The sequence below is a fragment of the Hylaeus anthracinus genome, unplaced genomic scaffold (assembly GCF_026225885.1).
Source record: "Hylaeus anthracinus isolate JK02 unplaced genomic scaffold, UHH_iyHylAnth1.0_haploid 11989, whole genome shotgun sequence".
In the NCBI taxonomy this organism is placed as follows: Eukaryota; Metazoa; Arthropoda; class Insecta; order Hymenoptera; family Colletidae; genus Hylaeus; species Hylaeus anthracinus.
Window position 1 is genome coordinate 11,112,415 of NW_026534337.1, and position 23,228 is coordinate 11,135,642.

The 23,228-nt window shown below is 38.1% G+C and overlaps 6 protein-coding genes across 8 annotated transcripts; 3 read left to right on the top strand and 3 right to left on the bottom strand.

The window, feature by feature from the left end:
- Window positions 1-678: 678 nt before the first annotated feature.
- On the top strand, window positions 679-4,952 carry LOC128887782 (UBX domain-containing protein 7). Of its 3 annotated transcripts, none has more exons than XM_054144103.1 (10): window positions 679-1,217; window positions 1,443-1,685; window positions 1,762-2,036; window positions 2,116-2,388; window positions 2,463-2,526; window positions 2,594-2,751; window positions 2,838-2,883; window positions 2,961-3,043; window positions 3,110-3,279; window positions 3,911-4,952. In XM_054144103.1, the coding sequence occupies exons 1-9, from the start codon at window positions 1,178-1,180 to the stop codon at window positions 3,266-3,268; spliced, it is 1,341 nt and encodes a 446-aa protein (XP_054000078.1). In that variant the 5' UTR covers window positions 679-1,177; the 3' UTR covers window positions 3,269-3,279; window positions 3,911-4,952. The 3 variants fall into 3 exon arrangements, with proteins under 3 accessions (XP_054000078.1, XP_054000076.1, XP_054000077.1); XM_054144101.1 differs by having other exon boundaries at window positions 682-1,217; window positions 3,350-4,952; XM_054144102.1 differs by having other exon boundaries at window positions 683-1,217; window positions 3,983-4,952.
- On the bottom strand, window positions 4,426-6,717 carry LOC128887787 (PRA1 family protein 3). The gene is made up of 4 exons (XM_054144119.1): window positions 6,217-6,717; window positions 5,931-6,151; window positions 5,734-5,847; window positions 4,426-4,951 (listed from the first exon to the last, which is right to left on the bottom strand). The coding sequence occupies exons 1-4, from the start codon at window positions 6,414-6,416 to the stop codon at window positions 4,893-4,895; spliced, it is 594 nt and encodes a 197-aa protein (XP_054000094.1). The 5' UTR covers window positions 6,417-6,717; the 3' UTR covers window positions 4,426-4,892.
- A 187-nt stretch (window positions 6,718-6,904) lies between these two features.
- Window positions 6,905-7,918, bottom strand: LOC128887792 (transcription elongation factor 1 homolog). Its single transcript, XM_054144127.1, has 3 exons — window positions 7,755-7,918; window positions 7,462-7,657; window positions 6,905-7,384 (listed from the first exon to the last, which is right to left on the bottom strand). Exons 2-3 carry the CDS (start codon window positions 7,575-7,577, stop codon window positions 7,252-7,254), a joined length of 249 nt encoding a protein of 82 aa, XP_054000102.1. The 5' UTR covers window positions 7,578-7,657; window positions 7,755-7,918; the 3' UTR covers window positions 6,905-7,251.
- A 97-nt stretch (window positions 7,919-8,015) lies between these two features.
- LOC128887784 (26S proteasome non-ATPase regulatory subunit 6) lies at window positions 8,016-9,942 on the bottom strand. Its single transcript, XM_054144104.1, has 5 exons — window positions 9,715-9,942; window positions 9,088-9,439; window positions 8,692-9,020; window positions 8,450-8,618; window positions 8,016-8,369 (listed from the first exon to the last, which is right to left on the bottom strand). The coding sequence occupies exons 1-5, from the start codon at window positions 9,857-9,859 to the stop codon at window positions 8,195-8,197; spliced, it is 1,170 nt and encodes a 389-aa protein (XP_054000079.1). The 5' UTR covers window positions 9,860-9,942; the 3' UTR covers window positions 8,016-8,194.
- Window positions 9,943-13,031: 3,089 nt separating this feature from the next.
- LOC128887786 (D-aspartate oxidase) lies at window positions 13,032-15,453 on the top strand. Its single transcript, XM_054144118.1, has 7 exons — window positions 13,032-13,318; window positions 13,595-13,807; window positions 14,200-14,425; window positions 14,488-14,555; window positions 14,749-14,866; window positions 14,953-15,054; window positions 15,286-15,453. The coding sequence occupies exons 1-7, from the start codon at window positions 13,134-13,136 to the stop codon at window positions 15,394-15,396; spliced, it is 1,023 nt and encodes a 340-aa protein (XP_054000093.1). The 5' UTR covers window positions 13,032-13,133; the 3' UTR covers window positions 15,397-15,453.
- Window positions 15,454-16,208: 755 nt separating this feature from the next.
- LOC128887718 (tubulin polyglutamylase TTLL13-like) lies at window positions 16,209-21,358 on the top strand. The gene is made up of 12 exons (XM_054143919.1): window positions 16,209-16,482; window positions 16,695-16,782; window positions 16,846-17,139; window positions 17,395-17,551; window positions 17,839-17,939; window positions 18,538-18,666; window positions 18,725-18,950; window positions 19,024-19,205; window positions 19,279-19,510; window positions 19,575-19,733; window positions 19,792-20,131; window positions 20,262-21,358. The coding sequence occupies exons 1-12, from the start codon at window positions 16,209-16,211 to the stop codon at window positions 20,453-20,455; spliced, it is 2,376 nt and encodes a 791-aa protein (XP_053999894.1). The 3' UTR covers window positions 20,456-21,358.
- Window positions 21,359-23,228: the final 1,870 nt, after the last annotated feature.

A 23,228-nucleotide genomic window follows, 5' to 3' on the forward strand; every position in this document is an offset into this window, starting at 1 on the left:
ACATTTCGTGAGAAATTATTTATTGATTACAAAACTGCATTCAAATTTTCGCGCCCTTTTTCTTCAATCTCATAGCCATCTAGCGGTAGAAATAACGAACTAATTTATGGAGTTTAGTCAGCGCCTCTATCGGGAAAATGCTCAAGTTTGTCGCCGAATAGTTCCTACGTGCACCGTTAAATGGCGCCATCTAGCAGTGCACACAGGAACTATTCGGCGACAAACTTGAGCGTTTTCCCGATAGAGGCGCTGATCAAAGTCCGAAAATTAATTCGTCATTTCTACCGCTAGATGGCTATGAGGTTGAAGAAAAAGGGCGCGGAAATTTGAATGCAGTTTTGTAATCAATAAATAATTCTTTCTAAAATGCGTTTATAACTTGAAATATTTCGTTTTAATAAACTTTAAACAACTATGAATGTCTATAAAATAATATATTGTTACATTGTTTTATTTTATCATCTTTTCAATCAATACACACCATATCGTTGAGATAGGCATCAAGTATGCGTCGCAATAAATCCCATTAACCTGTATTTTTTATTGAAATATGAATAACATAAGACAATGAACGTATACAAATATATTCTTAATAGATAAAATATATATATTTTCAAAGAATGCAGGGAATAACCATCACTGATGACGTTACTGGAGACTGTATCACTTATAACCAGAAAATGTTCACAATTAATTCTCCAACTAATTAAAATAACAATATTCCATTTAAACAAAAATTTTATTTATTAGTTAAATATCAATATAGATTATTAATATTAATATTGAATCATTCAATTAATTTCAAATTAAATTTCGCAGAATTAGTTGAATATTGACGTTATTTCGTGACTCTAATTAGAGAGTTTCTATTTGTGATGTAATGTAATGACTCTCAAAAAGAATTTCAAATTTGCACATGAAATTCTAGTTTCTGGTAACAATAAACTGCAGTCTGGACCAGTCTGGACAACTGTTTATGCGTCGAGAATACATAGTTGCATCGCGTCGTTGCAGTTGAAAAGCTTGAAGATATTGAATTTGTGATCCTCTTGGATGCAGCAGAGAGCCCTGTTCAATTTCGTGCATATTTCGAGATGTCAACTGGTTGATATTGCTTCACGAGTTACGTCGACGTTGTTACGTTTCATCACAAATACTTTTGTAATCTGAGGGTACAATGGATACAGAACTTGTCGAAAAATTCGTAGAAGTGACGGGTAAGTATTGCTATAGTCAGACGTAAGTTAAAACTGTAAATTCAACTAGCACAATTTCGTTCTACTTTACGTATAATTTGTTATCGTTTTGGTGCATCTCGTTTTCATTGTATACTACTGTCATTATATTATTTTAATAACAGACGTACTTATCATCGTTACTATTATTATTTACTAACATATAAAGCATTTTGAATTAATGATTTTATCCTGATTTTTTTTTAGGAGAGAGTGAAGCTACAGCTCGTCAATACCTGTCATTGACTGATGGGAATGTAGAAGCTGCAATAAGTTTAATGTTTGAGGGAGCTCAAGCACCTGAACAGCAACATGTAGAACCTGAATCAGAAGTGAGACCTCCTATTTTACCTACCCAAGAAATATTAGTGCCGTCCGATCCAGTTTGTTCTTTCCCAAGGTTATCAAATAATGTGTTTGATAGATTCAGGGATTTTGCAGTAGAAACCCGTTAGTATGAACAATTCTATTCAATATTAGATAATATCCGTCATAAATATTTATTATGCTAAAATGTCTGATACAGAACGACAAGAAGAAGAACTGGCTCGTAGAGTAGCTGGAGTCAAACAATTCTCTCAACGTAAATCAAAGAGATTGGAAGATTTATTTCGACCACCATGCAGCATCCTCTTCCTGGGCTCTTTTTTGGAAGCCCGTGAACATGCAAAGTCATTAAATCGCTGGTTACTTGTAAATATTCAAAATTCTCAAGAATTTGCCTGTCAAATACTTAATAGAGATGTGTGGTCTAATCAGCAGATTCAAGAAATTGTAAAGGATCATTTCGTTTTGTGGCAAGTAAGTTATAGTTAATTGTATTTTAATTTAAATATACATATGTATAGTGTAGATATTCAATGTTTGCATTTCTAAATAGGTCTTGTCCAATACTAATGATGGAAAACGCTATATTGATTTCTACAATGTATCTGAGTATCCCTACTTAGCTGTAATAGATCCCAGAACAGGAGAATGTATGCAAATTTATAATCACATTACCGTTGATATTTTAATGTCTGCTTTAAATGATATGCTAAGTACTCATCCATCGCCAGAATGTGTATCAAGTGAATCGTTTAGTTCTAAAAAATGGAACAATTGCACTGCAACAGCTACAAATGAAAATTCTGTGTCAAATCCAATGATGAGTGTATGATTTTTTATTCTTCAATTACGATTTATTATGATCTTTTGATTGCTAAAAATTAAAAATTTTACTTTTAGGATTGTAGTAGTAGTAGTAGCACTAGAACTTCCAAACACGTGATTGACAATTTAAATGATTTGGGTAAGTTGTATTCATAAAAGATATTTATTTTAAATGTATGCTTCTCTGCAAGTTGTTCTGTTTATAGATAGTCACAATGGGATAGCAAACATTCAAAGTTCAAGTTCAAATTCGAGTTTAAGTTCAAGTTCAAGTACATCGACTAATGCTTCCGAAAATATAAATAAAAAAAGGAGAATGGACGAGTCAGATTTGAAAAAACAAAGTCAGGATACCAATGCAAAGGTATATTTACAAAGTCTTTCCAGAGAAAGGGAAAATTACATTACTTCAATTAGTGCATAATAAATAATATAAAACACTTTATTTAGGTTGAATCGTGCGAATCAAAATGTGATTTGAACAAAATTAAAACTAGTAAGAAACCATTATATTCCAATTTTGTATTATACTTACATATAAGTTACTTCTTAAGAGTAATTTTTTTTCTACAGATAGCGAATCTATAAGACTCTGTTTAAGATTGCCAAATGGTAAAAAAGAAACATTATCAATGTGTGCAACAGATACAATAGAAGTAAGTTTTATAATTGTACTACTAAATGTAGTAGTAACACGGTGTACATCAGTTTTTACTTTCTAGGATTTTATAAATAAAATGGGAAGCTTAGGTTATGTCTCATCTGACCATAGTTATTTGGTACCATTTCCGAAAACAAATATTGGGGAACTTGCTCCGGACATACATTTGTCAGATACAATTTTGTTTCCAGCTAACACAGTATTCATAACAAAGTTATAGTAACATGTTAGGTAAGCGATCTTTAAATGTAATACATCGAATGATGTTTAAATTAATAGAGTTTATATTTTATTATTGCAGAACAAGATAGTATACTGCATTTATTTTCTTTTAAATACCAATTGGAACATATCTTAAATTTTAAAAATATTATACAACTTAAAAACATATAGCTATACACTACACGCGTATTCGACTAATATTTCGGTACAATTGCGATTTTATTATTTGTCGATATTTAATACTTCCGTATGATAATTAAACGAACCTTTATTAAGAGTACTTCGCATCATCTCTTATATTCAAATGTAATTATCGTCGGTATTTATTATTTATCGGAATTTTATTTAATCAATTTATTTTTCAAAAAGTGCTAAACAAAATTATTTAAAAAGAATATATGTTAAGTATTTGAATTATATACTCTGTACAATACAACTTTATGTGTATTATTCCTATAAAGTCGTATTATTAATAAATATGGCGGACCTTAATACATCTTCACATTAATAATAATTCAATAATTTCTGTTAACATTTAATATTTAACCCTCGGATGGGAGGCCGTGAACAATTACAATTAGACCACAAGTGAGCTACGCGACTTCCTCTTATGTTTGAAAATTCTTTTTTTTTATTTCAGAAATATGTATCGTACAAATATAAATACAAATCGAAGAACAAAATAATATTATAGACCTTTGATGTATTTTAGATGAGCGCAGAAACATCCCTCCTTGCTCGCGACACACTGAATTGCTATATACATCGAAATAAAATAAAATTCTGCTTCGACACAAACATTGATCGAGGTATCGTATGTCGAGCAAACAGTGGAGTCGAGCTTCATAAATTTACATCCAAAAAGCCTCAGCCGTGCGGGGGTTAAATAAATGGAGTGACATCAATAAATACTGACGTATTTGTGATAAACTGTATATTAGTAATAAGTATTCCTTTTATTTCATTTGAATGCAGAATATCCGAATATTATATTTCATGTTTTTATAATTATTACTAATCTATTAAGAATTTATTTGCTTAAGAAACTTAATGTTCAACCATTTAATTTAAATAAAAAATATACAAGATATTTAGACAATATGTACCAACACTTATCTTTGGAGGAACATCACATTTTTCAAGAATAAACGTCTGTTAACAAAATACTTAAATTATTTTGTTTATTTACATTAATGTAATACAAAGATAATAGATTAACATAATAAAGAGTTATATTACAAAATAGCGAACATTAAAGATTTCTGTGAACTACGATACCTGTATAAATGACACGATTATTTATAATATTATCACACATGATATACAACTACGACATATATCAAACAACTAAAAAGATAAATATTAGTTATAATTCGCGAGTAAGGTTCCAACTTCTAGACTTGCAGACTAGTTTCTTACATGTAAAAAACTTTAGATAAATTGGTAATATAATTTTATTATATACTTTTCTAATTTTGTTATGAAAATGTTAAAATACATTTTTCTCACCGTGTTACTTATTTAGGAACATTTTCCCATCAATTTAAGGGGGCACTCGATGATTATTAGTGATAAATATTCACTGGCAAACGTTGTTATAATTTGATGTGCAAAGCAGGTTACTACTGAAGCGATTGGGTAAGAGTTGTCTGTGTGCGCAAGAATATACCAGTGGATTCTTCTGCGTAATGAAATAAAAAAAAAAAATAACGAGAAATTAGGTGCGATAATAAATTACGTATTAATACAAACTATGATCATCGAGCTTCGTTAAGTAGTTAATATCACACTAATGATGAAAATAAATATATTCGATAAATAGGTAAGTGAAAATAAAATGTAGTATCAAAATATAACATTTAAAAAATCATATACCATTAAACAAATGTAACTAACAGCTTGAATACTTTTATTTTTTATATATCATGATTGTACATTGTAACTAGAGAAACATGTTACACAAATTCTGTAACAGTTATTGACTTGGATTACCTGCAGTTCTTTTTCATACATTTCAGAGTTTATATAAAGAAGAGGTAAGCTATCCCAAAAAAAAATGTCAATATTATTGAATAACTCGCTCGACGATTCACTGTTACTTTCAGTGTTGGTATATCATCTGTAATCTACTTATTCATTAATAGCTTGAGTATTATATGAAACATCTGTTATGAACAGTTATATAAATTAATATTTGTATTAGTTTACATTTACAGTATAAGAAAAGTTATTTTAAAAATAGTATAAGCAACATCACGAACTGCTATGTTTCTCAACTCGTATTTTGATTAGAAAAACATAACAATAGAGTAAAAAGCTTCTCTGTTTTGGATACAAGTAAAGTTAAGCTTAATGATGGTATTTAAGATGTCAACAATACTCGTACATATTTAGAATTATGCAAGTATATATGAAAGTACATGTTTTCCTAACAAACTTATGCAAGCAATTCTTCTTTCATACCAAAATATTTTAAGAAAGCACCCATTGGCGTGCGCTCCAATCCCATACCCTCTATTTTGTTGACAAGTTTATTCTTAAGATTCCTAAGTCTCAAGGATGCATGTATAAAAGTCACTAGAATCAACAACAAAACAAATACAGATTGATTGCAAGTGATATTTTAACAGTACATTTGTATACAACTATAAAGGACTTACCACCAAAAGACAATAAAAGACTAAATAACAACAAAAGAATCGAGTTTATGGTGTAAACCACAAAACATGCACAGATAACAAGAAAAATGATCTGAAGTTGTGGATATTGTCTTTTAACTTGATGTATCATTCCTTCGTTTTCAGCAAATACAAAAAGGCATAGACCCCAGACCACTGCCATCGCTAACAAACCAAGAAACATTTTTGATGGATTCATTGACCTAGAAAATTAGAAATTTGAAATCAAAACAAAATAAAGTCTTCTCTCTAGTATTCCAGTACTTACCCCACGAGAAGTATAATAGTAATGGACATATAAAGATAGTTCGTTTGGTAGTAAATAAGATTATTCACTACTCTGTTTCCCCATTTCTCAAAGTCTGTAAAATTGGGTAGCTGAAAACGCTGCGATTCCAACAGAAAATCGTTTAAACTACGAAGCGGTGGTAGCCCCCAACTATCATTTATCGCCTTCGCTTTATCCATAGCTGTGATGTTCTTCGATGACAAGATTATACGATTTCACGTTAATTGATCTCTGCTCGTTTCGTCTCTCAGTATTTTTGGACGATGACGACTGCAAGGCGTATGTCGTATTGTCGTGCAAGGCTTACGAGATCAAGCATAGATCGACGACTAAATTAATTTGTAAACACGGTTACTGTTTCCGCGAGTCGACAAATATTTATCTTCGATTTATTCGAATCCAAAGATAGCACACCATGAAGAATTGTTACTCTGTAATTGGCACGAATGTTAACAGAGTGTCTTAACGCATTACCGTGTCTTCTGTCAAGTGGCAAACATCGAAGAACAATACAGGATTCGCGTCATTCTTATCTCAGGAAATTAGCACACAGCGCGCGTTTTAAAAGTCTTTTTGCACGACACACCAATCGGGCAATAAAGCTTTCATTGATTAAATCATTCCATAAAAAAATCAATGAAAGTAACGCGCGTTGTTCGCAAAATCGAACGTCGACGTAGGGTGGTTATACATAGGTATTAAAAAAACGCAAATTCTTCTTTTTCTGCTCATACATTTTTATTATTTGTTTAAAAATATATAGGGACTGATAAATACACTGTGTGCCCAAGGTGGATGATAAATAACACATGTTGCATGTTACGTGCGTATACATATGTAACATCTTATGTATACAATTCTGACAAACAATAAGTCATAGCGCAAATATCGTTTCGTCGAATAATTTTTCTAATGTTATTTGTACTTAACATTAATCGGAAATCTCGAGATTAGTCACTTAGTTAAAAAGGCACGTTGAATTTTCGTCGTGTCAAATTATGACAATTGGAAGGATCAATTAATGGCATCGCACGCGTCGATCCAATCGTTGTAGACGTCGATCGGTTCCGATAACACGTTAACGGTGGTTTGATAATCTTCTAAACAAACTCGACACGCAATTCTCGCTGTGTTTCGGCTCTTATCCCTAAAATCACGACGAAACATTGAGTAGGGTAATCTTATTGTGACAGGCATCCTTTTTTTCGAGGGAACAAAACTTACATCTTAACTTCGCAGGATTTCTCATGGTTACAAAATGGACACGTAAATTGTACGTCCATCGGCTCGATGGCTTTTCTTTTCTGCGGAGCTTGTCGTTTACTCTTTCTTCGGCCCATTTTCGATACGTTTTGGATTGTACAAGTGTTAACCGTTACGATTTGAATCCGTGACGCGTGGGTTTACGAAAATCGTCTACCTGCGTACAACCTCGAGTTAAAGGGCTCTGATTTAACGGTTGTTGGAATTAACGAACAGAATTCTAAGATCTTATGCTAGCACAGTCCCAAATTTACCGTAATAATATTATTCTGAACTCAGAATATTGTCCCCATTGATGTCGAAAGGTGACTAAGAACATCACTATTGATAAAATATATCGAACAATTGTAACACGTTCGAACAGAAGTGGTCGTGCTAATATTACAATTCATAGGTCATTTTTCACACTTGAAAGTCTTTCTAAAGGTTAATGGTATAATATGTTTAAAAATGTGTGAGCTTTTCCTTTTCAATTATATTTCTTAGAGAAAGGGTCGGAATAATAATAAGCATCGTTTGTCAAAGACGACATTTAATATGTATATTTTTATAGTAAAAGTTGATAATTATAATGAAAATCTTTTATGCAAAATTATGATCAAGTACAATACAAATTGACCTAAAAGAATGTCAAGCATGGAAATAAGGAGATTTCACGGTTTGATATTGTATTGTCGATTTATTCTTTATGCAATTAAATATTAATGACACGTGATAATTTTTGCACCCTATTAAGCAACAAGTCTCCCTGTTTGACCATAGCTTGATATTGCCAATTTTTGCTGTCTGGTCTATTGGTTTCTACTACTCCACCGACGCGATCGACTTTGCAATGCAATCTTCCTGCTGCAATGAAACGCGATAGTTCCCTAAAAAAAAAAAAAAAATTAAAATATTATAAGTACCGTACGTACATTTCGATAATTAAACGAAGGGTTGCAGAACTTACTGATCAATGTATTCTACTGTAACACCAAAAGCTTCTGCCATGTATTGTAGTGTCAGAGACCTGTAAGATTCCAATAGTTGCGTGTACGCGAGAATACGCATTTCTCTAACGTAATACCGATAATGAGGAAATATTAAGTAATCCCTACGTAATAAACCTTCGACGTGAGCTAAAAAACGAATTAATGCGTTACTATATAGTCTAGATGCTACTTATAGTTCGCGAATAAAATGTTTGATTACCAAGATTCTTGAAGAAATCGGCATAGTGGCAATTGTATAAAGAAAATAAATAATCTTTGACATCCGAATTACTGTGAAGTACCTCCAAAATATCAGAACCTTTGATAATTTTATCTCTAAGTTCGTTTCTAGGTAAACTTATCATACTAAAGTATACTGTGTATTTGACAAATGTATTGTAATCCATTAATTCGTAACTTGTAAATGTACTAATTGTATCCAAAAAGAAATTTGCAGCTTCTTTAAAATCACGAACAGCTATACAATATGTTCCTTGATATACTTTTAGACGGTTTCGTCTATCCCAATCGCCACCCTCTTCTATTAAACTAAAACAAAACCACGACAATGATATCTTTCAATTCTCACATATGCACATTTTAACATTTTTTATACCTTTTAGCTTTTTCTATGTTTTTTGTTATATGATCATGGTCCAAATAAAACAATCCAATCCTAATATTATGAAATACAATGTCTAATCTGTGTCCCAAAGACACAGTTTTATCATAAGTCTTTCTAAATGCAGAGATGGAACCTTCTTTATCCCCTATTCGACAAAGATGTTCAGATTTTTTAAGATTGGCTTCACGAACTTCCATTTCACCTAAATTCTTTTCAGCATCCTCAATCGCATCATCCAGTGTTTTTAATTGTTCCATATTGCGAGCTTTCATTGCAGACAAAAGGGCTTCGTCTACTGTCCAATCCAAATCTTTACATACTTCTTCATAAAAGGGAGCCATGTCTACAAAACGTATTATGTTACTAACCAAGGAGATTTATTAATAATAAGGAAGGAGTTTAACGAGATTTATTTGCGACTTTAGAAACCATATCATACAGGACATTCAATTTTGAAGAGGTTAGAGTAAATGTCATAGTAGAATAATTTTAACTTTACCGTATGTAAACGAGTTAATTAAGCTTAAAACGTTAAGCATTAGTAAGTTAAAAATGAAAGTCCGTTAAATAAGTAATACATCGAAGTAATAAACGTTACGAAAAAAGATGCAGTCTCACTTTCTGCTTTAATGGCATCTAGCAGTTTATTCTTTAACAAAGGATCATTTTTGTGTTCCGGGAGGCTCAATAAAAATTTCGTTTGAGCCAACTCTAAATTCGGGTTTTTCTCCAAACCCTCTTCTTCCAGAATCTCTATTGGCATTATAAACTGATATAATTACAATTAACGATAAAAACAATGAACCGACACTTTGTACTTTGCAAAGCACAGATTAAACAACGTCAAGATCAGTCCTGACTGTCCAAGAATCATCTAAACGACTTTGTCCCCCTCTACGTGGCACGTGGGTGCATCATATATGTAGATATCAAATGAATATATCGAGGAAAAACATCAAATATAGCAATAAATACATATTTAAGAAATACAAAATAACAGCTAATCACAGAAATATAATAATATTGGTTAGAATATTAGTGGCGCCATCGGTGGGAAAACGCTCAAGTTTGTAATGAAATTAGTTCCCCTTGTTATTCCTAGATGGTGCCATTAACTAAAGAGTCGATAATAACTGTTGTATTAAATAACTATTCATAAAAATGATTTAATTGATATATTATTATAGTGTTATAAAGCAAAGAATCATATTAATTAGTATATCTATGAAAATTAATGAAAAATTGACCAAATATATCGGTGGCGTCATCTTACGAAAACGATGAGAATTATTTTCACTACAAACTTGGGCGTTTTGCCACCGATGGCGCCACTATAACGCGCAACCCGCTACATTTGAAAAGAAACCACATGTGGAAACCACGTAATACTACATTCTTCAAATTTAAATATTTAAACATCTTTTATAAATACCTAAATTTTCTCTCAAGGTATCGCGGAGGATTTCATGCACGAAAGTGTGCAAGATTCCAGTTTGGAAATTACTACTTTATCCTACCTGATTAAAGAGTGCTTATCTATCTACGGGTGTATACAAAACGTCCGCAGTACTAATTGTTTAATACGATAATATCTAGTTTATTAGTTTCTTCTTCGTTCGCTCGTCTGATTAATTACGAAAGTCCAAACGAACGTCGGCACGCAAAAGTCCGATGTAATATCAACGTATTGCCCCGATAATGTTCTCGGATAACAGACACCAAAGTGTCCGTTATCTGACTCTACCGAATGAATAGTCAGCATACCCAAGAACAATCTTCGACCACCGTGGCGATGATCCCGATGATCAGGTGTTTCGCGATAACATTTCATTTTTTTCGTAGGTCTAAATTTAGAACCAGATCGGAAACCTTTCCTTCTCGACTCCTATTACCGTAACGTGTAATTTTTCAAACCTTCCACGCGACTCGATTAATTAATTTTCTGCGAGAAACTCTTTACAATTCGCTCTTGATATTTGCTTTTTGGAAACGAATGAAATTCTCTAGTATTTATTCGTTCGATCGAAGGGCAGTTGAGGTCGAAAGAAGGAAGTTCTCTCACACCGTGTGAGCGATCGAACGTCGTCCCTCCTTCGCGATAAAGCACGCTTGGCTTTGTTTATTAAAGCGTGTGACTGATTCGAACTTTAGTTTTTACACTGAATCCCTACATCAGTCTTTGCCTACAATTATTTCCATTCTTCTTAACGTTGCCTTACGTAACTCCTGGATTGTTTTGATACCGTTTTCGGTATCTCTTAACTCTCATACCTGAGTAGACCTGGCCCTCCTACAGCTAGGGTACCTCGGGATCGCTAAACCCGTACTGTAGCTGCGTACGCGCATGCTACTGCAAGCTAATATTTAAAATAAAGATAAGAATGATTAAATAATGATTAATAATGGTTAAAGTGTTTGAAAGCTATTTAATCGGTTTTCCACGTCTACACAGTGTGGTCGAAAAACCAAGAATGCCCTCGTCGCTTCCTTGCGGAAAGTTTGACTTTCCGGCGACGATCCCTACTCCTCTACATTTTGGGGCTCTAGGTTGGGAAAGTCTATAGGGTCTCGTACACGCTTTCCCTTGACTTTTCCTGAGTCCCAACATCCGGTTATCGTCAGCTAAAGTGGCGACGTTGCCGTTCCGTCCTACAGTGGCCATCCTTTCTTACGTTGTCGCCGCTCGGCTGAATTCGAAATATTCTTACGCTACAGCCCCTGAGGGGATAAAGAATGCCTCGAAACGAAACGTCGCTCTGTTTAAAACAGTGAACGATTCATGTCTACCCTTATTGCTATCCCATCAGATCGATTGCAAACTTCGATTAAGAGGGCTTCCCATAAAAATTCAACTATTCACTTAGGTAATTATTCAAACTCTCTTTCGACGAAAAAGTAAAAGGATCTTTCTGCTCTGTCTGCTTCTTTTCCTTTAATTAATTTTATTCTTAAAAATTCAATACTTTCTCGATCTCTAATTAGAATACATTTCGTGGTCGCAGTTCGGAGGGTCGAAGATCTGTTTCTTCCACGTTTCTAATGGGAATTCTCCGTCGTTGCCATCGAATGCGATTAACGCGAAGCGAGGAACGTCCAAAGCTCTCCGCGCTGGCTATCCTGTCACCTACACCCTTTATCGCATTTCCGGGCGTTATTATGTCTAGGGCACTCGCGTCAGATGTAAACAAATACTCCGTATCGTGAACTGTCATCAGTCACTTCGGTCGGCCGTCTTCCGAGCGCCCAGATACGTGGCCAGGGCTCAGTCTGTAGATCGCGCCTTGAAACGACCGGTTTGAAAATGTTCTCTTCGGGTTCGTCAGTTGCCGCGCGACGATTATCGAAAACATTCTTCTCCGTTCGAGAAGATCTGCAATCCCTGGTGCGCGATTCTTTATCGAATACACGAACTCGAGGAATCTCTTCGCCTGGTGGAATGGTAATCGGTCTTTTTTAATAACAACCACGGATTTCTTTATATTCCCGCGTCGCGTCTTCGGTAAGCCGAGTATAAGACCTTTGAGATACGATATTTAAAGTATTATGCTCCGTTTATCAACGGCGCGGCGCGAGACGATCATCGATGCCACCGGATCACAGCGTTCCATGGTTCTCGCGTTGATCTTTCGCGGTTCCCATATCCTAGCATAATATTGCCGAGGAATACGATGGCATTATGCTAAGAATATGCGAAATCGTAAGTTCACCTTACAGAACCGAGCTTATCGTGGATTTTTTTGGATCAATCCTCTGGATCGTTCTCATCGTTTGGTATGCGACGACTCTTCTTATTTATTTTAGTATTGTCTTCAGTCTCTATCGAGCTGGGATTAAACAACCGCGCTCGAAATTAATAAACGTGAACTTTTGCGGGACGAAGGTTATCATTTCTCTTGACTCAGTTTATTTTTTTCATTCCCTGACAACGATGACGCGGAGAACGTCGCGAGTAGATGGATCCTCGCCACGGCGACAGACGGTCATGCAGTTAGGCTGTTTCGACGTAGAATCATCAAGATCTTGTCCAAGTGAAGAAAATGCGAGTGGCAGTGGTGGGCGCCGGCGTTATCGGCACGACGACCGCGTTCGCGGTGAAAACCGCTTTTCCGCGGCTCCAGGTGCACGTGTTGGCGGACCAATTTTCACCGGACACCACTGGTGATGGAAGTGCGGGCCTCTGGGGGCCTTATCTCCTAGGGGACACTCCCAGCGATAAAATACTGTGAGTATCTGTATCACGAATCTGATATGATCGCGAAATTATTTAAAATATTAGATGTACCGAAAAGTAACGTCGTTTCTTTTCCATTAAATTCAAACGAATACAATCTTTCTATTTTTAATGAATTATGTAATCACCCTCGTTATCAACAGCCCAGAGTTGATGAATAATAAAGAAGCATCGAAATTCATAGGTACGACGTTGCTTTCCAGTCCACCTAATATTAGTTTGAAACTTTGCAACAATTTTTTTAATCTCGCGAGCTCTCGTTAACAGAGCCTGGGCTGGAGCCACGCACAGATGGCTGGAAAACTTTTGGAAAAGCGGTCAAGCCTCGGAAACTGGAGTTTCCTTGGTTCCAGTTTGTCGCGTTACCAGCGACCCTAAAGGGTACATCGATTCCAGCTGGACCAAGTTGGTGTACGGTGCTCATAAACTGACGGCGAAAGAACTTGAAAAACTGAACGAAGAGCACAAGTCGAACTACAAGTAAGCTAACTGAATTAATTATTTTGGAGGCGCGAATTCTGTGCAATTTTTTGAAGTCATTCAAACTACGTGCAAGTGTCGTGTATAATTTTGTAGCTTTTGAAAAGCTCTTTCGTATTTAATTACTAGCTACATTAATCGATCGATCGTTTAATTTAATTAACACTTGCATATAAAGTATTTTCCATGATTTTACTAAAACGAACAAAAATTAAACGATCAATAAATGAATGTAGCTAATAATTAGATACGAAAGAGCTTTTCAAAAGCTACAAAATGATGTGCAACACTTGCATGTAAAGTAATTTTAATGACAGTAAAAAATTGCACAAACTGAAACAACGTAAAAAGCGCACGAGTTTTTGTGTTCAGCCTGATATTCTATTTTAAAGGGAAGGCTGGACGTTCGTGACGTTCACGAGCGAACCCGTCCGCTTGCTACCGTGGTTAAAAGAAAAATTTCTAGGATTGGGGGGAGAAGTTCGAAGAAGAAAGGTCCATGCTCTGCACGAATTGATCGACGACGGCTACGATTTGATAATAAATTGCAGCGGCCTCGGCGCGCGTGAACTCGCCAACGATAACACCCTTGTCCCTATCAGGGGTCAAGTTGCCAGGGTTCGTAAACACAGAAAACGAGGCGTCGTTGAACGAATTTCTCACTTACGGTTTCGTTGAAGGTGACAGCGTCGTGGGCGATGCACGGACACCTGGTTGACGACGAGGATTCGTATTACATAATTCCAAAGTAATCAATCGCGCTCCTGTGATAACGATGAGTCCATTCTCTAAACTTGTCCGCTATTTTATTGTATCAACCCTCAGGAAGCTTGATTTTTCCAAATTAAATTTTCAAAAAATATCAAGTGTACAATTCGATTTAAAAGTCCGGTACGAAATTTGAAACTTAAGGTTAAGAATTCGTTCTTGATTTTTTGCAGCATCGATACTACGATACTGGGTGGCACTCATCAAGAGAACGATTTCGATTGCACTCCGCGAGAGGAGGACTCCAGGTCGATTTACGACGGGTGCTGTCGAATTATGCCCGCACTCGAGGTAAATCACTTGCCTAAACGGGCTAGATGAAGTCGTACATAAATTACTAATAGATCAATTTCTATGTTTCGATTTACTCGTTAAAGGCGGTCACACCATCGGAAGAGTGGGTGGGTCTTCGACCAGGACGACCCAGCGTTCGTCTCGAAGCCGAAGTACTTCGGTCTCCTCGGGGCAAAAATTTCACGGTAAGAAATTCTGAATTAATTGGCAACATAAATTTGACGGGCTCAATCAAACGTTAATTCACGTGTCGATTCTCCGGTTTGGAATCATGAATAATCATTGATTTAGAAACAAGTTGATATGCGATGACTTTAAACAAAAAATAGTACTCTGTTAGCCTGTCAAATTTGTCTTCCTCCGGGATCTCTGCTACCAATTATCGATTTAATTTCAATCTATACAACGTTCGTCAGGTAATACACAATTATGGACACGGCGGGAGCGGCGTGACGTTGAGCTGGGGTTGCGCGTTGGATGTCGTGGCGATCCTGCGGCAAACGTGGAGACCGAATTCGAATTTGTGAAATCTCGGTTGTAAATATCCCGATGTTCGATAAACGAATAAAATTAACGTACACCAATTTGTAGGTGCTAATTTCAACTGGATGAAAATTATTTTCTAGTCGATGTCGTAGACAGGGTGGTCGCTAAAGGGTGACACTCCGTTCCGTGGAAGGTTTCGTGATGTTCTCTATAATTACGCGAACAGTTTGCGTCGTCGGGGCTGCAATTAAAGCGACGCAGCAACTTTCCAGCTGCGTTTTACGCCGGCTGTGCCGCAGTGGTATCGACAAAGCGTTGTCGCACGCTTCTAGATCGGAATCCTCTCGATCTTCTTCGTATCGGCACCCTAACGGCATACACGGGCGATATTTTGTTCGAATTGCGACGAACGGTACCGCGCGAGTGAAAAACACGAGACGATGATCGTGCAAACGCTACGAACTTCTATTCCTTTGAATCCAACGACGATTTGTACGGAGAAAGAGGAATACCGCGAGAAGGTGAAGTTCGAGAGACATTTGCTCGATTCTTTCGAGTTTTGACCGGTTTTCCCTCGCGAAACGGAAACAAAACAATTGAGACGAAGCATTTCTGTAAACGACAGAAAGTGATCAGCACCAAACAGCACCGCCCCGACTTTCGGGTTTTCGCGTGTCGCAATAAATTGACCGCAGTCCTTTCGCACGTCGAGTCACCGTTTCCCGACCACAATCGCTTGATCGTTTCCTAGTAAAATTCACAGATTCAAGTATAATGCGTCACGGTTTCGACTCGGGATAAAAATTGATGCCGAACGACGACGCATCATCAAAAATAATGAGATACGCCGGTCATGAACCTTGTCGAGCGCAGCAACAAACGTCACCTGACGACAGTGCGCAAACCCGCGGTCGTTGATACGAGGAAAGGCTGTTCGGTGAACGAAGTCACCAGCGGCTCCGATTCCAGCACCGACGTGCGATCGTGCAAGACCGTTTACAGAAATCGATGCAAGAAATTCGTGGTGTCCGACACCTCCACGAGCATCGCCCCGTTTTCCGACTCGGCCAAAGATGATCGCGAACCGATCGTCCGTAAACGTCTGTCCGAGAGGAGGGACGAGAAAGGTATCGCCGTTTCTAACCTAATCGGGATCGTTCCACGTCAAATGGACCATAGTTTTATCGCGATCTATATCGAGAACGTCCTGTAGCTCGCGTCTTCGTTTCTCTGATTTTCCATTTTCCATTTTTCGATTTGAAATTACGAAACTAAAACGCGATCGATCTCTTTACCTGGCAATCGTTGAAAATGATCACGGGAGGGATCGATTTAACAGGAGATCTTTCGTTCCTGGACACCGACGCGGACTCGCGGAAGGAGAACGACGAGTCGTCGACGAAGACGCGGAAGAAGAAGAAGAGAAGGTAAAGAAATAAGGGGAGCAATGCGAGCGTTTCATTTCTTTTTTAAATCTACCTTCCTTGGACAAGGTTCTTAACGATATGCACGAGCAACTGCAAATACGAAGCGGTGAGACGCGTGGCGGCGCGCTTCGGGATGAAGGAGGTGACCGAGGACAGCAGCTGGAATCTCTACTGGACGGATCTCAGCGTGAGCGTGGAACGAGCGAAGGACATGAAGAGGTACCAGAAGGTCAATCACTTCCCGGGGATGACGGAGATATGCAGGAAGGACCTGCTCGCTCGAAATTTAAATCGCATGCTTAAGCTCTTCCCGAAGGACTACAATTTCTTTCCGAAGACCTGGTGTTTCCCCGCCGAGTAAGAACGCTTCTTTAAATACGAAGCTGGTGCAAGTTCGATCTTCCGAACAAAATATTTCAGAACACGTGGGGTATTTTAAAGTAAGAGTAAAGTAAAATTTGTCTATAGTCTAGGTGCGTAGCCATAGTAAAGTGACTGGAGTAGAAACAAAGGAAGTTGCATTTGCACCGGTTTCATAATGAACTGCTGCTTATCGATATCCGTTAAACGTGTTCGTGTTCACTTTTTTATGAGATCGATGGAAATTTTCAGCCACGGAGAAGCCATAGCCTACGCGAAACTGAGACGCTCGAAAACGTTCATTGTTAAGCCCGACACGGGCTGTCAGGGACGCGGGATTTATCTGACGAGGAACTTGAAAGACATCAAGCCTACCGAGCGCATGATCTGCCAAGTGTACGTGGCCAGGGTATGCGAGCTTTAACGTTGAAGCATTGTTCGTTTATACCAGAGATAGGCGAAAATGTTTAACTAGACACAAGTCTCGAATAACGAATGAAAAGCCCCTATCAGTTGCTCGGAATTATAGAGTGAAATGTTTCTTGAAAGAAAGCTTTGCCATACTAAATATGTAAGTGCTTGAATTGTTTATAGGTCGAGTTGTAGCAAAGATCGAAACGTGACGTGTCATTCTATTTAATAATATCCACGTTGGTTCGATAATCGTGTTAATTATGTAATATTGTATCTGCACAGCCATTTCTGGTGGACGGATACAAGTTCGACCTCCGAATTTACGCGCTGATTACCTCCTGCGATCCCCTCAGGGTGTACGTGTACAACGATGGCCTCGTGAGGTAACGATACAATGGCGTTCGAAGGTATTAGGCTCACTCGGAATTACTATAAGAACCGGAAATGGAGGGTAGCTGAGACGATTCTGAACCACGATTTTCTTTACAAAAATGTTGTACGAAGTTTCGTTAATAGTTCAAAAAACGAAGCATTATACAACATTTTTGCAAAGGAAATTGTGGCTCAGAATTGTCTCAGCTACCCTCCATTTCTGGTTCTTATACTAACCCTTTGCACTCGAGGTCTTTTTCTCTGGTATCTACCAGCAACCCGAGATGTTTCTTAACATTCTATTGCTACGAGTTCTAAGCTATCGAGATTTTGGAACAAGGTCACCTTTACCTCATCGACAATCTTTCTATTGATACGTCGAGCTCCGAAAAAATTGAACCTAAAGTGAAACCTAATGGTGACTGAGAGTCACCTCTCGAGTGCAAAGGGCTAATTCTGGGTCACCCCGTATAATAACTTCAGATATCTGAGCGCATTTCTTGTCACACTGCAAAGACAATTCAGAGATCCACCAAAAATAGACGATACCTGTGCCTAATATTTACGAATTAGCCCTTCGCTACAATATTACATTTCCACGTGCTTCAGATTCGCCACGAGTCGTTACAAGGAACCCACGGGACACAACACGTCCAACGTGTTCATGCACTTGACGAACTACGCCGTCAACAAGCACAGTCGAATGTACGTGATCGACGACGAAATCGGTAGCAAAAGGTGAGCGATTCCCCGACACCTTTTCTCGGCAAGTTACTATGCGGATTGTACGATACAGGAAGATATCGACCCTGAACAAGTGGTTGATAATGAAGAACGTCGACGTGGACGACCTGTGGCACAAGATCGACGAGATCATTATCAAAACGATCCTCGCGGCCTATCCTATTCTCAAGCACAGCTATCACACGTGTTTTCCCACCCACGACAAAACATACGCGTGCTTCGAGTTGCTGGGCTTCGACGTGCTGATCGACTGGAAACTGAAGCCGTACCTTTTGGAAGTAACGATCGTTAATGTTCAACATATTTGTCTCGATTTTAAAAAAACGAAGAACTATGAATATAAACTACTAGGTTAATCACTCGCCGAGCTTTCACACGGACGCGCAAATCGACAAGGACATAAAGGAGGGCTTGCTGATGGACACGTTCGAGATGCTGAACTTGCAGCAGTGCGACAAGAAGAAGATCATCGAGGAGGACAGGAAGAGAGTCAGGGATCGACTGCTTCAAGGAGTGACCTCAAAGGACGGCAGGTAAATCGAATAAAAATGATTCTATGATTCATTCTCCGACAAAGGGTTAATTCGAAAAATCTGTTCAACCAAGTTCGAACGACTCCGCCCTTGGTACGACGAAGCTGGACAAACCAGAGGATTACCTGCACAGACAATTCAAATGGGAGGACGAGCACATGGGCAATTTCCGTAGAATCTACCCGTGCGTCGACAGCGAAAAGTACCAGCTGTTCTTCAAGCAGAACAGCGTCTCCGTGTTCCAAGACACGGTGGCGTCGAGGGCACGGGAGGAAGCGTCGAGGATCCAAAAGGAGGAGAACGAGGTGCGTTTTCTACTCTAAATGTATTCCGTTCCGAGGGAAATTAAACATTTCCAAAATTTAGCAGACGAGAATCAGGGAACAGGACAGCAAGAAGGTCACGGCTAAATGGAGCGACTCTAAATTACACTCCGAGAGTCTAAACGTAGCGAACTCGGCAGCTTCCAGCAATCAGCAGAGAAACAGGTCTGCGACCGCGACGAAGAAGCGCTTACCTCCTACGAACGTAAGTATAACTAGCGAGACAACGAATTTTTTTTTTCTATCGCAAAATCAATCTCCAGGTGAAGAACGAGACCTCGTTACCCGCGACGAACACCTTGTACTCGTTCGAGCCGGAGATCATCTGCGAATCGGAGGAAAGGGAGCGCGTGACGGCGCTGGCTCAAAGGGATTTCCTGATCAAGAGTTACGGGATGCTGGAGCAGATCTACATGGCGATGAAGAGGAACGGCACTTTGCGAGCCAATGACGAGAAGAAGTACGGGCTTTACGGGAGGCTCGGTTACGCGGATAATGCGAGCAAGAGCGCGACCCTGTGCAGACACAAGTGCCATCGTCATCAAGACGACGTGGAGGCCAGTCACTCGTCGCAGTATTGCCTGAAAGCAAGTAAAGTGTTTGGTAAACGATTGAACGAATAAACTGGATCGTGTCTAATCGAACATTGAATTTGAAACTGGTATAGTCTCGCGATGATTTTACAGGCTTCGTTCGAAATAATTGCGTGATTAAGTGTTTGAACGTGTTCCAGATTTCGAAGTGACCTGCAACGAGGCACCCGTTTACGTTCGTCCGAAGATACCGCGAAAATTTTGGATGGACGAGTTGAATTCGAACGACCAAGCCGGCAGGATCACCAAGGCTCACGTGGCACGCACCCTGTCCAACATAGTGCGTCTGCACACCCTCGAACGACGGAGGGAGTTCGATTTGTCGAAATTGTAGAGATTATGGCACAATGGACTACTTTGTAATTCTCTGGAAATATCAAAATTCTATGTTACGTAATGTAAAGAAAAGGAACGTTCTAGCCTTCTCCAAGCAGTGGCACCATTTCCAAAACAAAACAAAACATTTCGTGCGTCCGAAATACATGGACAATCGAATTTTGTATTACGTTTAATTGATCCCTTTTTTTTTTTATCGATTTTGATTCGTTGAATGTTTATTGTTTCTTAAAGAAAGCCGTTTGGCAAATTACGTGCTTGCAAGACTCCCGCACTGATAAATAAATATTTGTTACGTATTACTGTACTGCGAACAACGCAAAAGAATAAAAAAAAAAAAATCGCAAAAATTCATAAAACATAATTGTATAATTTATTCGAAGTAAAATTTAGTATAAACGGAATATTTAAAACGATACAAGAAAAATATATTTCTACGATAAACTTCGATGATAAATATATTTATATAGAAAGAGGTGTTCAAGTTATTCGTATTTTTCATTAATTCAGAGGAGGGAAGAATCGTGGTATCGAGTCTTGAAACGTACCCTTCGATGAGCGGATGTTTCGCAGGGTATACATAAAAACAATATAAAAACCAACATGGTATGGATTTGTTATTTAAAGTGCCATATAAATATGTACAACGAGTGAACATGTACACGCCGCAGAAAAAAAAAAGAAAAGAAAACTAGAATAATTCCGCACGCATCAATCGCGTAACGAAACGGTGAGATACGCACGCCAATTTGCAATACATGTAACAATCTTTATTGCTGAATATATATATATATATTCAGAGATCACATGATAGAAAATAATGCACGAACAGTACTGTTCTGTGTATTTCGTCATTTCGATTTTCTCTTGTTCGAACATCCGCAGTGTAACGACGAGAAAAGATTTAAAAAAAAAAAAGAAATTCACGATTAAGAGCTCGAAAAAATGTTAAGAGCCACTGCTCCTCCACGGTTTCCTAACAGGTCGAACGCTTTCGGTTCTCCGTGAACGAAAATAGTTGAACGACGATGCGGTGATTGTATTTGAAGGTGGTACAATGAGACAAAGATTCGGACACATATCAAATGCATTTGCTTCGAAAACAAATTGTACAGGTATTAACCGACCGTTTTAAACATAATAAGTCAAAGAACCTTTTTCTCTTTGCGTCTGCGAGAACGAGTCGTAGCGTTTCGTTTTTTTTTTAAAAAAAAAAAAGTAGACGCTATTAATAACTACTTAAGTTACGATTCGTTCGTTTGTACTAGAAAACACCTACCCGCGACCATTCGAGTCTCCAGAAACGCTCGTGTGTACCAGAGTTGGGGCAGTGATTACCTCGCGATCGCTTTCGTGAACGATCACTCGCAATTGTCGCATTAATCGTGTAATCGTTAATTAGATTTGTAAATCGCAATCAGTGAATCGATAATTCGTTAACTTTACAGAGCCGTTCCGTTTACTCGTTAACCACGACCAACGAATAGTTGGCGGATCGTAATCGTGAATTACAGTTTGCCTCGTCGCTCGTCTATGCACACCTGTCTCCGAATAACATTTTCCTCTGTCGTCGTTTCGTTTGCTTAATCCCCTTGCATTCTCGTGTACACAATTTTTCGTAGCAGGGAAAAGAAAAGAAAGCGTCGTTAACAACTTCCAGCGTGACCTTTCTCTCGCACGACGATGACAAAACATAGAATGAAGATACGCGAAGATGGTACTCTATTCGTTGTAATACTAATATGAGCATTATGTAGTTATAGGATCCTGTGTTTATGTTACGCGCGCGTAATATTCGTTAAAAAGGATTACAGTAAAACAAGCTTAAAGCGTGGATTACACGGAGAGAAACACCGACTAAAGGTTCGCGGAAGTGATTATACAGTTGGATCTGTTGGTAACAGAAAGGACTGTATAGTTACAGCCGAACAACTCCGATAGTTTGCGAAATCAGTTCTCCGTTTAATACAGGCGTCGTATAGTAAAATGATAACTAGCTATATTTCGTATATAAAAAAATTATACAATCCGTAGACTCGTTTAATTTTGCGTTAGCTGCCGACGGAATTTAGTCCTATGCTCCCACCGTCCCCGTTTCTGTCCTCTACCGCGTTGATCCTTCGAAAGGATATTCGTCTTTCCTCGAGGAAAAGATCTTTATAATTTTCTTGAAAATGTGCAAGCAAAATTATTTATTTTCAGCTCGAAAAAAAAAATCAATGCTCCCCCTGGATTGATAACACTCAGTTCTTTCGCGATATATTTTTGCATTAACGCCGCCAAGAGTACGACAAATGCAATAATAAAACTCGAATTTGATGAAAAAGGGTGCATATGTGAGACGTAACACGCGTACACGTGTGCGTGCACAGAGATTTCGTTACTCTAACTGAATACGACACTCCACTCTTTATATCGACGAAGTATCTTGAGCTTAATTTACAATTCGTACGTAATCGCTGTCAGATTACACGAAAACACGGGTATGCAAAAGATACAAGTGCGTGACACGTTTACGAAATTCGTAACGATTTAGTGGGTATCCGTTTTCAAGACTCCGATTCCTACTTTCGAGAACGTCACCCAAAAAATGGTCTGAATTTACGGAGAACCGTATACGATGGTTAAAAAATCGATACCCGTGCGTGTTGAATTAGTTAACAGCATAAACCCCGGCAAGAGACGATGTACGAGCTTCGTAAAAGAAAAAAAAAAAAAAGGAAAAAGAAAGCCGTCCCTTTCCCGCGTCCTTCCCTACCGCGCAAGCTCTC